This window comes from Coregonus lavaretus, assembly GCF_964263955.1.
Source record: "Coregonus lavaretus genome assembly, chromosome: 24".
Taxonomy (NCBI): domain Eukaryota; kingdom Metazoa; phylum Chordata; class Actinopteri; order Salmoniformes; family Salmonidae; genus Coregonus; species Coregonus lavaretus.
In genome coordinates, this window is record NC_140011.1 from 17,550,116 (window position 1) to 17,567,209 (window position 17,094).

Genomic DNA, 17,094 nt, shown 5'->3' on the forward strand with positions numbered 1-17,094 from the left:
CCATAGGGGCAGTGGATTTGATGTTGCTGTATGTAACTCAAGTGCCATTCTTGTTTTAGGCTTACAGTGAGGGAAAAAAAGTATTTGATCCCCTGCTGATTTCGTACGTTTGCCCACTGACAAAGACATGATCAGTCTATAATTTTAATGGTAGGTTTATTTGAACAGTGAGAGACAGAATAACAACAACACAAATTCAGAAAAACGCATGTAAACATTTTTATTAATTGATATGCATTTTAATGAGGGAAATAAGTATTTGACCCCTCTGCAAAACATGACTTAGTACCTGGTGGCAAAACCCTTGTTGGCAATCACAGAGGTCAGACGTTTCTTGTAGTTGACCACCAGGTTTGCACACATCTCAGGAGGGATTTTGTCCCACTCCTCTTTGCAGATCTTCGTTTGGCAACTCGAACCTTCAGCTCCCTCCACAGATTTTCTATGGGATTAAGGTCTGGAGACTGGCTAGGCCACTCCAGGACCTTAATGTGCTTCTTCTTGAGCCACTGCTTTGTTGCCTTGGCCGTGTGTTTTGGGTCGTTGTCATGCTGGAATACCCATCTACGACCCATTTTCAATGCCCTGGCTGAGGGAAGGAGGTTCTCACCCAAGATTTGACGGTACATGGCCCCGTCCATCGTCCCTTTGATACGGTGAAGTTGTCCTGTCCACTTAGCAGAAAAACACCCCCAAAGCATAATGTTTCCACCTCCATGTGTGACGGTGGGCATGGTGTTCTTGGGGTCATAGGCAGCATTCCTCCTCCTCCAAACACGGCGAGTTGAGTTGATGTCAAAGAGCTCGATTTTGGTCCCATCTGACCACAACACTTTCACCCAGTTCTCCTCTGAATCATTCAGATGTTCATTGGCAAACATCAGACGGGCCTGTATATGTGCTTTCTTGAGCAGGGGGACCTTGCGGGCGCTGCAGGATTTCAGTCCTTCACGGCGTAGTGTGTTACCAATAGTTTTCTTGGTGACTATGGTCCCAGCTGCCTTGAGATCATTGACAAGATCCTCCCGTGTAGTTCTGGGCTGATTCCTCACCGTTCTCATGATCATTGCAACTCCACGAGGTGAGATCTTGCATGGAGCCCCAGGCCGAGGAAGATTGACAGTTCTTTTGTGTTTCTTCCATTTGTGAATAATCGCACCAACTGTTGTCACCTTCTCACCAAGCTGCTTGGCGATGGTCTTGTAGCCCATTCCAGCCTTGTGTAGGTCTACAATCTTGTCCCTGACATCCTTGGAGAGCTCTTTGGTCTTGGCCATGGTGGAGAGTTTGGAATCTGATTGATTGATTGCTTCTGTGGACAGGTCTTTTATACAGGTAACAAACTGAGATTAGGAGCACTCCCTTTAAGAGTGTGCTCCTAATCTCAGCTCGAGCCAGAAATCTTTCTGATTGAGAGGGGGTCAAATACTTATTTCCCTCATTTAAAATGCGAATCAATTTATAACATTTTTTACATGCGTTTTTCTGGATTTTTTGTTATTGTTATTCTGTCTCTCACTGTTCAAATAAACCTACCATTAAAATTATAGACTGATCATTTCTTTGTCAGTGGGCAAACGTACAAAATCAGCAGGGGATCAAATACTTTTTTCCCTCACTGTAGGTAATAGTGTTTTGATAGCCAACTAACAGGGCTTGCATGCTATGTGGAGTGTTGCATTGTATTACAGTGGTACAGATCTTATGACTGTCGCAGTGTGTTGACTCCCTTCTGTTCTCCAGGATGTGGAGGGGTTCACTTGTCTCCACCTAGCTGCTAAGATTGGCCATTATAACATCGTGGAGCATCTCCTCTCCACAGGACTCATAGACATCAACTGTCAGGTGAGTTCTGCTTTTTTTCATTCATGAACCAGTGAAACACAAATTCAGTGAGCATAACCGTAATTCTGCACAATGTTTAGTCCCTCAAGATGATTATAGCTTAGCATGGCTTGTGTTGGTTGTACCACTGAAGTAAATCAGAACCAGGAGTGCTTTAATGTTAATCCAGTTCTATTTTCCTCTGGCCTGTGTTTGTGTTGTGCCCTCACTAGTAGCCTTTCCGTAGGGTTCTGACTAGGGCTGTTGCGGTGACCGTATTATCACCACACCGGCGGTCACGAGTCATGAAGCAGTCAAATTCCATGTGACTGTTTAGTCACGGTAATTAGGCTTCTCCAAGCTCTGATGCTGCTGATGGCCATTAGTAGCCTACCAAACATGCTAACTGCCTGGTACTCAGCACTCTATTGTCCCTCTAATCACTCTGACATCAATTCAAATGTAATCGACAATCTAATCAAACACTTAATGAGAGCCCATGAGCTCATGTTGCGCAACATTTCTATAGGCTATGCAATTGCGTGAGAAAACAGAGTGATGGCCTCTACTAAAAAGAAGATCCCATCAGCTTTATTTAGGCTTACTATATTTATTTCTCAACATTCTTAATCATATCAAATTTTATTGGTCACATACACATATTTTTTTTGTATGTTATTGCCGGTGTAGCGAAAAGCTTGTGTTCCTAGCTCCAACAGTGCAGTAGTATCTAACAACACACACAAATCTAAAAGTAAAATAATGGAATTAAGAAATATTTAAATATTAGGACGAGCAATGTCGGAGTGGCATTGACCAAAATACAGTAGAATAGAATACAGTATATACGTATGAGATGAGTAAAGCAGTATGTAAACATTAGTGACTAGTGTTCCATTATTAAAGTGGCCAGTGATAATATGAAGCACATTACTTATCTTTACAACAGGAGTATACCCTACCTGGCTGGCATGAAAATGAACCACGGGAAAAGCGTCCTCCATTCGCTATTTAAGTGCATAGATGACATTTATTTTTTCCCACTGCCTCTGTTTCAAGATAGGTGCATGCTAATGGTCCATTCTAAATCAAAACAAATTTCACACATATATTATTTACTTTATGTAAAGACCAGATTAAATCAAGAATAGTCTGATGGGTGACAGTATTAGCCGATCACTTGTGAATTATATATTATCACTTGTGAGTAATGCCCAGCATAAGAAACAATGCCTTTTTTTGTGACTTTTTCTAATCATAGTCGCACACCTCATGTAGCCTAGCCCATAGGCCTATATGTTTTAATAAGGTTTGTATCACAACTAAAGTGGCCAAATAACTTCTTAAAATTAAGCACATTAATCGGCTTTACAAGGGGTCTAGAGCCTAACTGGCATGCATAAGTGTTTCAAGTTTGGGGAAGATCATTTTCACCATAAAAATGCACCTTTATAATAAAAACAATACATGCATAATCGCATTTGCGGTCACTTTTGATAATGGTGTTTTCCTGCTAATGGAACGTTCGCGCTTATAGCCTACTGCCATGTGCGCATTGCTGCGCTTATAATGTCAAGAAATGGCCTAATAGTTTATCAATATTTTAAGCTAAACGTTTGCTGTTCGTTAGGCCTACTCATCTTGTTGGCTGACGATATCTTCAATATGCACCTCGGAATTGGATAAGGACGCGCGCAGTTGCGTCTCAGATGTGTCTGTCTTCACTTGTAGCCTGTGAGAAAGACCCGATCACGTGATGGAGAACCATGTGAGTGAGCGGTGGTTCGGAGCGCGCAGCACTCCCGGCCAAGGGCACAACGGCCACTGGCTGCAAAAGGCATGGATTCTTTTAGTGATGCATTACGGCCACACAAAGGGGATGCCACCGGGAAATTTGAGGCATTATCAAGTGCTTGTCAAATTGTGAATGAGAGACTGTGTGTGTACAGCCTGCGCAAAAAACAAAGCAGAGCTCATGCCTTTCAAGCAAGTTTTTTTCTAATCGTCATTAGTCGCATCATGCAGCCTTACAATGTATTAAAAATCTAAACATATAGGCCAACGTTTGTAGAACAACTAAAGTTACATTAATAACTCTAAATTAAGCATATAGGAGTACCTATTTCTTTGTTAACTGCTCAACACAGAATAGCCACGTGCGCACTCAAATCGTTTGTAGAAATTATCATTTCTATTTTATTCAGCTTTGTTAAATTGTAGTCTTCATACTATAAAATAATGCCACGGAATTCTAAGCAAATCTTGTCTGCTAAATGAACTAGTGTAGCCCAAAGCCATTTGGCATAGCCAGATCAGGACCTAACATAAGGACAACTCAGAGTATGCTATTCTGTTCTTCTGAAATAGGTCTAAAGAAGCATGATATGTTCTATCTAAAATAAATAATGGGTTTATTGTGAAGGTGTAGGCTATATTACATGGATTTATTTGACTTTTTTAAATGTAGATGTTCCAAATGTTTGCATCAGTGGCTTGTAGGATATGTGTGGAAGCCAGGAGATGTTAAATGTGTTTATGTTAATTAACGGTCAATTACCGTGAAACCGACAGTTATTTGCTTGACAATCACCGGCTGACGGAATTTCGTGACCGCCACAGCCCGAGGTCTGACTCTCCTCTCGGTGGGTGTGCTGCTCCACATGGGGTCCTAAGGGTTTCCTCTTACATTGTAGCCGCTGTAGAATGATCAGTTCTTTCTCAGCATGCGTTAGTTAAGATTACAACCCCATTGGCTACCCTGCCGACATGACAGCCAATTTGTTTGTGTAAAGCTACTGAGCAAGTTGACGTTGACCTCCTCTATTCTGGCCATCTCTAAAACGGTTGTTTCTCTTTGCCTCAAAAATGTATCTGATATCAAGGACGTGTGGCAGAAATGCTCCAGCATTTCAAAAGGAGATATCCTTCGTCCTTTGTGTGCCACCATCAAAGGCCCTCTGAGGCCATATGCCTGTGGGACTGCAGAGTTTAGAACCCGAGTATGGTATTTGATGTCCTCTATTTGAAGTGGTTGACCTTGCTGCAGGTATTGATCCATTATGGCAGGAATGATGTCATGGCAGTCCATGTCCTTGTGGTAATACATCCTCCTCAACCTCTTATAATATCTCTTGGAGGTTAGTTACAATGATCATTGTTATATCCAGGACATTGAAGCAATCCCATGCTGTAGGGGCCCGTTCTTAAAGCTGTCATGTGTTACTCTCTCTAGGACGATGGCGGTTGGACGGCTATGATTTGGGCAACAGAGTATAAGCACCTAGAGCAGGTGAAGATGCTGCTCAATAAAGGGGCTGACATCAACATCAGGGACAAGGTCAGTAGCTATGGGTAACCAAGGGTCCTCATGACCTCACACAAGCCAAATTGTTTTTGTTTCAATTACTTGTTGTGTCTATGACTTTGTTGTGTCTATGACTTTGTTGTGTCTGACTTTTTCGTTTCTATGACTTTGTTGTGTCTGACTGAATTTGCTAACTGTTGTCTGTTTGTAGGAGGAGAACATCTGTCTCCACTGGGCGGCGTTCTCTGGCAGTGTGGATATTGCTGAGCTCCTCCTAGAGGCCAAGTGTGACCTCCATGCTGTCAACATACACGGGGACTCCCCTCTGCACATCGCTGCACGGGAGAACAGGCTCGAATGTGTCACGTGAGTAGAGGTTGAGGGGATATGGCTCTGGTGATTCAGCAATAAGTAATATAATCTCCATCTATAGCACTGCTGTGGCTGTAGCCTCCATTATAATAACCGAGGCTATAGCCATATCAGGACTATTCCATCTAGTACAGTTAAGTGATGGTGTTGAAGGCTATGGTCTGTGGCCCCTCAGGGTCTTCCTGTCTCGTGGGGCGGATGTCAACCTGAAGAACCGTGAGGGGGAGACGCCGCCAGACTGCTGCAGCCACAGTTCCAGGGTCTGGCTCACCCTGCAGACTAACAGGAGGGTGAAGGAGGCCAGGAGCAGCACCCAGGGGGAGAAGGTCCTTAACAGGTAGAATTCCTTGATCTCCATCTCTCTCTCAATAATCTCATCCATTTCTCTCACACATGTACCTTTCTGATTCTCTGGTAATGCATGGTACCCTTTCTACCCTTTCCTCTCTACTTGTGGCTACCTCTTTTTGACTGATTGTCAAGTATAATATAATATCCACTGGGACCTGAGCCTCCAACCTTCTGCTGACCAGTACATCTTTCACCACAGAGACATAGCCCGGGGGTATGAGGGAGTTCCAGTCCCCTGTGTCAACTCAGTGGACAGTGAGCCCTGTCCAGACAACTACAAATATGTCCCAGACAACTGTGTCACCTCCCCCATGAACATAGACAAGAACATCACACACTTACAGGTGGGTCATGTCACTGGATAGACCAGGGGTCTCCAGTAGCTCGCAGCCCACATATGAGTAGCACGCCAAACAATTCTGAAAGTACATGCAATTTTTTACGTTTTCCACAGCATACTGTCATAAACAAATATCACAAGTATCAACACCACAAGCTCCCAGCTACTATCTAATCAATGCAACATTGACATTATACCACCCCTGGTTAGCCACTATTGGCTTAAAAAGCCAAACCTAACACAATATCTGCCAATTAATTTCCAGCAATATTGCCTCTGTCTGTGTGGTGCGCGTGTTTGTCTATCACTCTGTGTGTAGCCAGTTGATGTAATAACCTCTTGTGGGTTGACAGAAGTACTTTCCCCAAAACCTTCTCAATTAAATGTTAACTGCCAGTAGGCTTACCTGGCAGAAGTATATCATGAGTAAGTATATCATTTGAATCTATTATTTGTTATTTGCAAACTTTGCCATGAAATGAGTACAGAGCAATCGCTAGACCGGCACATTCCTCACTAGATGTGCAATTAAAGGGCCAGATGCACAATTAAAGGGGAATTGCACTCAAAATGTGTTTGTTTTCATCCAGACCTAAAATAAATAGTCTTCTGATGTGATTTAAGCATTGACATGGACGCAGAACATCCAATTTCGTTGTTTTATGAGTGAAAAACTAAAATATCAAACCAGGAAAAATACAACTGAGAACATAATTTGGGAAAATATAAAACATAATTTAGGGAAAAAAATCACAGATTTTATAGGGCCCCCCTTAGTTGTTTATTAACCATTATTTTACCAGGTATATTGACAGACAACACAGTGCACTATATCTTGTACACTAAGGACCCAGGGAAGAGTTGCAGGAGAGAGGAGAAGAATGTGCCTATTTGAAAGCTAGAAAAAAATGTGTAGCTCTCGACATGCTTCGTTTTTTAAAAGTAGCTCTCATGCTAGAAAAGGTTGGAGACCCTTGGAATAGACCATCCTATAGTTGATCATACTTCATGGCCTGAAAGATGAAATTATAATTTCGTTCTCTCTGCGGTCCACAGTACTGTGTGTGTAAAGACGACTGCTCCTCAAGCAGCTGCATGTGTGGCCAGCTTAGCCTGCGCTGTTGGTATGACAAGGTAAGTCTGGACACTTCAGTATCACTTTTGTTGACAAGGTGCTGGTCTCTAATGATCGTCATGTCTATTCCATGACCGTTCTCAGGATGGTCGTCTGCTCCCGGAGTTCTGTCGTGAGGAACCGCCCCTCATCTTCGAGTGTAACCACGCCTGTTCCTGCTGGAGAACCTGCAAGAACCGTGTGGTGCAGAACGGACTGAGGTACCTCCAATTTCCTGTCTCTACATTCTACCATATTTTTACAACCAAACCAACACTCCTCAACCCTATTGATGAGAACATCTAGATCAGAAAAATGTATTTCATTGACTCAGTCAAACAGCAACCACTCATTTGGAAGTTGTAATGCATCTGACATCCCAAAATGCATGTTGGGAAAATGTGTTTGCGAGGTGAGTGTGTTAGAACATCCATGCTGAAGGAGTGTGTTTTGTTTTCAGGGTCCGGCTCCAGCTGTTCCGGACCAGTCGTATGGGCTGGGGGGTGCGGACACTGCAGGAAATTCCCCAGGGAACCTTTGTGTGCGAGTGAGTCCCAGACATACCCCTTTCACAATGCATAGTTTGGCTTTATTTTACAGAACGTTCACCAAGTTCTTAGATGATTTCCCATTCAATGTCATGTGTGCATGGTGCTGCATTGCTATTTCTGATGTTGATGGGTCCCTGACCTCACTTCCTGTCCACAGGTACGTGGGGGAGATAATCTCTGACGCTGAAGCAGATGTCAGGGAAAACGACTCCTACCTGTTCAACCTAGACAGCAAGGTAGGGATCAGTGCTCATAAATCTCGCTGGCTAACTTTAGGACAAATCCAAAATGTAACTAGGTATCTCAACTTGGGCCACTGTAATTGCAGTGGTTTCTGCTGTGCTTTGCAGGCCGGTTTCAATCTGTTACCCAGTGATAAATAAATGTTATTCTTGTCTCTTGAGGCCTTTCCTGTTGTGGTTTCTTAAACACTCTGCTATTCTTCTGATCATTATCTTACTTTGTTATTCTGCATGATATCTCTGCCCGTGAAGAATTACCACTACAGCTGACGCAGAGCCTGCTTTATTCATTATGATCAATTGATGTGTGTTCTTTGGTCGCAGGAGGGTGACGTGTACTGTATCGACGCCCGTTTCTATGGCAACATCAGCCGGTTCATCAACCACATGTGCGAGCCGAACCTGTTCCCCTGCCGGGTTTTCACGGCACACCAGGACCTGCGCTTCCCCCATATCGCCTTCTTCGCCTGTGAGACCATCAAGGCTGGGGAAGAGCTAGGGTAAGGGTAATTTAATATGCTTTACTTGACACAAGGTCAAGTTATTACCAGTCTTTGGAAGTTATTACCCTGTATGCATATTTAAGTTTGTCATTCTATGTTTTTTAAGCCTTTCATCAATTTTTTTAGCATGCCTTTGTTCACCCTGAAATCAGGATTAGGTAGCTTGATTCTAGATGCATCTAACTCGCTCTTTCTGTCCCAACGCTCCTCTCTCAGGTTTGACTACGGTGACCATTTCTGGGACATTAAGGGGAAGCACTTTAGCTGTGAGTGCAGCTCTCCCAAGTGCAAGTACTCAGCGGCGGTCATCACCCTGCGCCAGGCAGACAGCTCGCCCCAGGACCAGCAGCCCAGCACCCTCTCTACCACCCCCTCCTGAGCCTCCTCTCCCAGCCCCACAAATAGGACTTCCAGGCCAGCGGAGACGTGTCTCCATTCCCCCCCAAACACAATTCCCCCCCCCCAGGCCCTGAGCCGTACATACCCAGACACCCCACCTCCACCCCCAGGTGAACCATCACCACAATGAACCTTCAGGCCCATCACTGAGATCAACGATCAACCCCACAGAAACCCACCTGCTTAATGTCTCATCCAGCTCTTACATCACATCCTTACCAGCACAAACTCTGAACTTCTACTGAAACTCCCCCTCAGTGCAGGACACATTGGACAGGAAGCAAGTCTGTATGTTCGTGTGTCTGAAGCGCTATGAATAAAAATGTTGGAGAAAAAAGGCCTTGCTATGAGCCTAGCTCTTGTGTTGTTGGTTCCAAATGGAATTCTCAAACCTGCTTTGTGCTCTATCCTGGAAAGTTGCAATCTGGGTAATGGTGTTTCCTAGCCAGTGGTCTGAATCAAGTTTGTACTAAGCAACAATGTATATCTATCCATGAAAAACATTTTCACAGTGCGAAAGGCATTTGTAGCATGAGCGCCCTTACCCCCTCACATCATACCATAGAAATGAGCAATGTTCATGCACAATTTATAACAACTGACGTATTTACCTCATGCTATATTTTGATTGCAAACAGGACAGAGGACTTAAGTCACAATCGTATGTTTTTACTGGACTACTTCTCTTGAGCATTTCTGCAGGAAAATAATGGTCAGTGCTAGATATCAATGATAAAAAACAGACTTTTGAATTATCACTTTATATTTAAATAATACAATTTTAAATCACATTTTCTATACAGAATAACATTAAGCCGAGTGTATTGTATACAGAACATCAGATATCAGGTTATGGAAAGAGAACTATCAATTTAAAGTCAATGAGGACACTGACCAATCATCTCACTGTTCTGTTCAGAGGGGGTAAAGTAGACCACACAGGAGTGGCAGATTTTCTTCTCCGTTATCTGGCATGAATTCTTCAAGACAATGGTCCTTTTCTATTAGCTATTTGTCTAATGGAAACTGAGTATATGTGTATATGAAGGATGGTGTGACATTGAATGGCCAAACTAAGGGTGTCATGATTGAGGAATCCGGTGCACAAGTGTTTAGGTGGGAGTTGTACAGTTTGCCATACTGTACCTGCAAAATTAAAGCAGATGGATTTTTTTTTTTATCTGCAAGATTTTTAAGCATGTTTGAGGCTGACTCACTCTTTTGAACGTTGAGTCAAAAATATTAATTTGCCACAATTCTGACGGCTTTAAATGGGATTGAATGTTAATGGGGTGAGACTCAAGCAAATGGTGCTGACAAGGTTTTCTTTTCCGTTATTAATTTTGTATTACTCACCAAGTGAATACAAGTTGTAAAATAAGATAAAGAAGCAAGCTTTTCTTTTTTACATTTAAATGTACCTCCAGTTTTCTAACTGTAGTTACTGTAGTTATTAGCCTGTTAAAATTTTGTTCCATGATTTCATGTTGATGGAAACCTACACATTATTCCCATGTCTTTAAATGTGGTTAGTATGGTTAGTGACTCTTGTGCAAATTTTCAAAGGTATGAAAATAAAAAGGTTATAAAACATGAAAAATGTATCCATGTTTTCTGGACTGTGAAACATCTAATTGGTTGTATCGTTCTTTTTCAATAAATGTACTACTAATGGATATGGCTGCCAGGTTTTATTTACAGAGCAAAATGAGGGAGCGCACCAGACAGGTTCCGGTGGATGAGGGGATCTGGAGGAGAAGATGGGGATGGATCGGCCACATCCTCCAAAAGCCCCCCTCCAACATCACTAGGCAAACACTATCCTGGAACACACAAGGGAAAAGGAAAAGAGGCGCCCGAGAAACACCTGGAGGCAGGCGCTTGAGGCAGATACAAGAGAAACTGGGATGGAATGCGCTGGAGAAGACCAATTTGCAATGGCCTATGCTCCCAGAGGAGCGATGGGCCTATGTATAGTAAGTAAAATAGGTGTTTTGTACTTAGTGAGTTTTCCTAAGAATTTCAGTGGTTCCTTATGTCATCTGGCAATAGAGCCCCACAGTGGATGCGTCATAATACCCATAAAACCTAGCGGTCAAACATGAAATGGTTCCAATTGATTTTTTTCACCATTCATTTTTCCCTTAGGGGATTTTAGAACCACTTCAAAAAAGGTCTGTGTTTCATGTAGGCTTTCCCTGACGTGACGTTTTGATAACCGTGTAAATCTTTTGGACAAGGTGACTTTTATCAGTATATTTGGCTCTATTTTACTCTCCGAATCGAAAATGCTAATTAGCATCAAAGTAGACATGCAAGACTACAAATCCCTGCAAGCTCCTGCACGTCATCTCTACTACACCTTTGCTGTCAGCAAGCTAACTACTAGCTACCTTAATCCAAAACGAAAGAGATATTGAACAATTTCATTTGTTGTTCCATATTGTATTTAACTAATATTTGTTGTCAAATATATTCATTTGGTCTTGTGTCTCGTACAGAATACTATCCTAGTAGCAGTCAGATAGTCCTGTGTAGCTCAGTTGGTAGAGCATGGCGCTTGCAACGCCAGGGTTGTGGGTTCGATTCCCACGGGGGACCAGTATGAAAAATGTATGCACTCACTAACTAAGTCGCTCTGGATAAGAGTGTCTGCTAAATGACTAAAATGTAAAGAAAATAATGTGCCATGAATACTAGGCTAGTTTTTGCAAAGAAGCTAGCTAGCTATCTACCTACCTAGATGATTATTAGCAGCATACTCTTCTATTACAAGATCCTCTTCTCCTTCCGTTATAATTTCTGCAACTACACTACATGACCAAAAGTATATGGACACCTGCTCGTCGAACATTTCATTCCAAAATCATGGACATTAATATGGAATTGGTCCCCCCTTTGCTGCTATAACAGCCTCCACTCTTCTGGGAAGGCTTTCCACTAGATGTCAGAACATTGCTGCGGGTACTTGCTTCCATTCAGCCCCAAGAGCATTAGTGAGGTCGGGCGCTGATGTTGGTCGATTAGGCCTGGCTCGCAGTCGGCGTTCCAATTCATCCCAAAGGTGTTCGATTGGGTTGACGTCAGGGCTCTGTGCAGGCCAGTCAAGTTCTTCCACAACGATCTCGACAAACCATTTCTGTATGGATCTCGACTTTGTGGAAAGGGCCTTCCCCAAACTGTTGTCACAAAGTTGGAAGCACATAATTGTCTAGAATGTCATTGTATACTGTAGCATTAAGATTTCCCTTCACTGGAGCTAAGGGTCCTAGCTCAAACCATGAAAAACAGCCAAACTTTACAGTTGGCACTATGCATTTGGGCAGGTAGCGTTCTCCTGGCATCCGCCAAACCCAGATTCGTCCGTCGGACTGCCATATGGTGAAGCGTGATTCATCACTCCAGAGAACGCGTTTCCACTGGTCCAGAGTCCAATGGCGGTGATCTCTTGTGTGCGGCTGCTTGGCCATGGAAACCCATTTCATGAAGCTCCGGTCGAACAGTTCCTGTGCTGACGTTGCTTCCAGAGGCAGTTTGGAACTCAGTAATGCGTGTTGCAACCGAGGACAGACGAGGACGGCGGTCCCGTTCTGTGAGCTTGCGTGGCCTACCACTTTGCGGCTGAGCCATTGTTGTGACGGTGCCACGTTGAACGTCACTGAGGTCTTCAGTATGGGCCATTCTACTGCCATTTTTTGTCTATGGAGATTGCATGGCTGTGTGCTCAATTTTATACGCCTGTCAGCAACGGGTGTGGCTGAAATAACTGAATCCACTCATTTTAAGGGTTGTCCACATACTTTTGTGTATATATACAGTGGGGAGAACAAGTATTTGATACACTGCCTATTTTGCAGGTTTTCCTACTTACAAAGCATGTAGAGGTCTGTAATTTTTTATCATAGGTACACTTCAACTGTGAGAGACGGAATCTAAAACAAAAATCCAGAAAATCACATTGTATGATTTTTAAGTAATTAATTTGCATTTTATTGCATGACATAAGTATTTGATCACCTACCAACCAGTAAGAATTCCGGCTCTCACAGACCTGTTAGTTTTTCTTTAAGAAGCCCTCCTGTTCTCCAATCATTACCTGTATTAACTGCACCTGTTTGAACTCGTTACCTGTATAAAAGACACCTGTCCACACACTCAATCAAACAGACTCCAACCTCTCCACAATGGCCAAGAACAGAGAGCTGTGTAAGGACATCAGGGATAAAATTGTAGACCTGCACAAGCTGGGATGGGCTACAGGACAATAGGCAAGCAGCTTGGTGAGAAGGCAACAACTGTTGGCGCAATTATTAGAAAATGGAAGAAGTTCAAGATGACGGCCAATCACCCTCGGTCTGGGGCTCCATGCAAGATCTCACCTCGTGGGGCAACAATGATCATGAGGAAGGTGAGGGATCAGCCCAGAACTACGCGGCAGGACCTGGTCAATGACCTGAAGAGAGCTGGGACCACAGTCTCAAAGAAAACCATTAGTAACACACTACGCCGTCATGGATTAAAATCCTGCATGTCCAGGCCCGTCTGAAGTTTGCCAATGACCATCTGGATGATCCAGAGGAGGAATGGGAGAAGGACATGTGGTCAGATGAGACAAAAATAGAGCTTTTTGGTCTAAACTCCACTCGCCGTGTTTGGAGGAAGAAGAAGGATGAGTACAACCCCAAGAACACCATCCCAACCGTGAAGAATGGAGGTGGAAACATCATTCTTTGGGGATGCTTTTCTGCAAAGGGGACAGGACGACTGCACCGTATTGAGGGGAGGATGGATGGGGCCATGTATCGCGAGATCTTGGCCAACAACCTCCTTCCCTCAGTAAGAGCATTGAAGATGGGTCGTGGCTGGGTCTCCCAGCATGACAACGACCCGAAACACACAGCCAGGGCAACTAAGGAGTGGCTCCGTAAGAAGCATCTCAAGGTCCTGGAGTGGCCTAGCCAGTCTCCAGACCTGAACCCAATAGAAAATCTTTGGAGGGAGCTGAAAGTCCGTATTGTCCAGCGACAGCCCCGAAACCTGAAGGATCTGGAGAAGGTCTGTATGGAGGAGTGGTCCAAAATCCCTGCTGCAGTGTGTGCAAACCTGGTCAAGACCTACAGGAAACGTATGATCTCTGTAATTGCAAACAAAGGTTTCTGTACCAAATATTAAGTTCTGCTTTTCTGATGTATCAAATACTTATGTCATGCAATAAAATGCAAATTAATTACTTAAAAATCATACAATGTGATTTTCTGGATTTTTGTTTTAGATTCCGTCTCTCACAGTTGAAGTGTACCTATGATAACAATTACAGACCTCTACATGCTTTGTAAGTAGGAAAACCTGCAAAATCGGCAGTGTATCAAATACTTGTTCTCCCCACTGTACACTGCTCAAAAAAGTAAAGGGAACACTAAAATAACACATCCTAGATCTGAATGAATGAAATAATCTTATTAAATACTTTTTTTTCTTTACATAGTTGAATGTGCTGACAACAAAATCACACAATCAATGGAAATCAAATTTATCAACCCGTGGAGGTCTGGATTTGGAGTCACCCTCAAAATTAAAGTGGAAAACCACAAGTCAAAATGAGGCTCAGTAGTGTGTGTGGCCTCCACGTGCCTGTATGACCTCCCTACAACGCCTGGGCATGCTCCTGATGAGGTGGCAGATGGTCTCCTGAGGGATCTCCTCCCAGACCTGGACTAAAGCATCCGCCAACTCCTGGACAGTCTGTGGTGCAACGTGGCGTTGGTGGATGGAGCGAGACATGATGATGTCCCAGATGTGCTCAATTAGATTCAGGTCTGGGGAACGGGCGGGCCAGTCCATAGCATCAATGCCTTCCTCTTGCAGAAACTGCTGACACACTCCAGCTACATGAGGTCTAGCATTGTCTTGCATTAGGAGGAACCCAGGGCCAACCGCACCAGCATATGTTCTCACAAGGGGTCTGAGGATCTCATCTCGGTACCTAATGGCAGTCAGGCTACCTCTGGCGAGCACATGGAGGGCTGTGCGGCCCCCCAAATAAATGCCACCCCACACCATGACTGACCCACCGCCAAACCGGTCATGCTGGAGGATGTTGGTGCAACGGCAGGTAGCTTAGTGGTTAAGAGCGTTGTGCCAGTAACCGAAAGGTTGCTGGTTCTAATCCCCAAGCCGACTAGGTGAAAAATCTGTCGATGTGCCCTTGAGCAAGGCACTTAACCCTAATTGCTCCTGTAAGTCGCTCTGGATAAGAGCGTCTGCTAAATGACAAGAAAAACAAGAAAAAAAGAAATGTTGCAGGCAGCAGAACATTCTCCACGGCGTCTCCAGACTCTGTCACGTGCTCAGTGTGAACCTGCTTTCATCTGTGAAGAGCACAGGGCGCCAGTGGCGAATTTGCCAATCTTGGTGTTCTCTGGCAAATGCCAAACGTCTGTTTCTGACCGTTTGAGCAGACACATGCACATTTGTGGCCTGCTGGAGGTCATTTTGCAGGGCTCTGGCAGTGCTCCTCCTGCTCCTCCTTGCACAAAGGCGGAGGTAGCAGTCCTGCTGCTGGGTTGTTGCCCTCCTATGGCCTCCTCCACATCTCCTGATGTACTGGCCTGTCTCCTGGTAGCGCCTCCATGCTCTGGACACTACACTGACAGACACAGCAAACCTTCTTGCCACAGCTCGCATTGATGTGCCATCCTGGATGAGCTGCACTACCTGAGCCACTTGTGTGGGTTGTAGACTCCGTCTCATGCTACCACTAGAGTGAAAGCACCGCCAGCATTCAAAAGTGACCAAAACATCAGCCAGGAAGCATAGGAACTGAGAAGTGGTCTGTGGTCACCACCTGCAAAACCAGTCCTTTATTGGGGGTGTCTTGCTAATTGCCTATAATTTCCACCTGTTGTCTATTCCATTTGCACAACAGCATGTGAAATGTATTGTCAATCAGTGTTGCTTCCTAAGTGGACAGTTTGATTTCACAGAAGTGTGATTGACTTGGAGTTACATTGTGTTGTTTAAGTGTTTCCTTTATTTTTTTGAGCAGTGTATATATAGTGTATATGAACAAGGTGAAATCAATGTCAATGAATGGTGTCAGAATGCATTGCTGTATTAAAGCAATTCAGAACTAACTTGTTGACATGTTCTGTTGCAGATTCAAAGTCAGATTAACTCATTGCAGAATGTATCCATAATCATCCATAAAAAGCATATTTATTTGACAAGAATGCACCTAGTCACCCATCAATCACGTAAAACACCTGAACTCCAACAATTACATTGTTTTAAAGAAATCAAAATAGTAAACAATGCATACATATATTTATACATAACCTATAAACATCTGACTTTTAAGTAAAGATTAGAGAAACAACTGGATGTGTAAGGTAGGTTTAATATAAAATACTAGGTCAACAGACTCAAAACAAGGAAGCCATACCTAAATGCAGTTATATCAATTTAACAGGTCCATGTTGCTGCTGTTATTTGTGAGCAGCACATTTACCCCTGCATTCAGTCTGAACACCAGAATGAGCAGGATGACAGCATTACACAGGTGAAAAACAGGTAGCAAAAACACAACAGTTTTAAACGTGCTACTGAGTCTAGATGTTTATCCAATCAGGAGAAGAACAAGTGCAGGAAACAGTATAGGGAAAATGGGTAAAGGTAGGGTGGGTTTATAGAGATAAGATTGAGAGTTCCAAAATGTCAGAAGTTGAGGGACCATGGGGCATAAAAGGCATAGTGTAGAATAAGCGTTAGCTAGAGGGATGGTTGGCCATGGAATAAACATAAAACTAGGTTGTTGTCACAAATATAGGGCCCATGTGCAGTCATACTCAGGTTCTCCGCATGTTTCCCTCGACGTCATTCTGTCTCAGTTGCAGCATTCAAATCGTGGTCATCGTGTGTCTGTGAATCACAACATTACAGACGATGAGTGATCACAGCATTTCCACAAATTGAGTCATACACGATCCAACTTAAGCATTGAGGACAGCATTTCGTTGACAGCATGGTGGTTTACACTCTATCTACTGTGTGTGAATGTTGGAAGAATCTTACCTCAGCTCTAGGTCCATTTGAGTT

General features: G+C 43.6%; 1 protein-coding gene across 2 annotated transcripts in view; it reads left to right on the top strand.

Moving 5' to 3' along the window:
* Positions 1 to 10,596, top strand: part of LOC311100109 (histone-lysine N-methyltransferase EHMT1-like) — a 38,217-nt gene extending 27,621 nt beyond the window's left edge. For both annotated transcript variants that reach the window (XM_084140865.1, XM_084140864.1), the window contains exons 17-27: positions 1,744 to 1,845; positions 5,057 to 5,161; positions 5,340 to 5,494; positions 5,676 to 5,837; positions 6,051 to 6,195; positions 7,248 to 7,325; positions 7,411 to 7,526; positions 7,766 to 7,852; positions 8,014 to 8,092; positions 8,423 to 8,598; positions 8,818 to 10,596. In XM_084140865.1, coding sequence (XP_083996991.1) covers positions 1,744 to 1,845; positions 5,057 to 5,161; positions 5,340 to 5,494; positions 5,676 to 5,837; positions 6,051 to 6,195; positions 7,248 to 7,325; positions 7,411 to 7,526; positions 7,766 to 7,852; positions 8,014 to 8,092; positions 8,423 to 8,598; positions 8,818 to 8,980 — 1,368 coding nt within the window. In that variant the 3' untranslated portion in view covers positions 8,981 to 10,596. The remainder of the gene's footprint in view (positions 1 to 1,743; positions 1,846 to 5,056; positions 5,162 to 5,339; positions 5,495 to 5,675; positions 5,838 to 6,050; positions 6,196 to 7,247; positions 7,326 to 7,410; positions 7,527 to 7,765; positions 7,853 to 8,013; positions 8,093 to 8,422; positions 8,599 to 8,817) is intronic.
* The last annotated feature ends 6,498 nt before the right edge of the window (positions 10,597 to 17,094 follow it).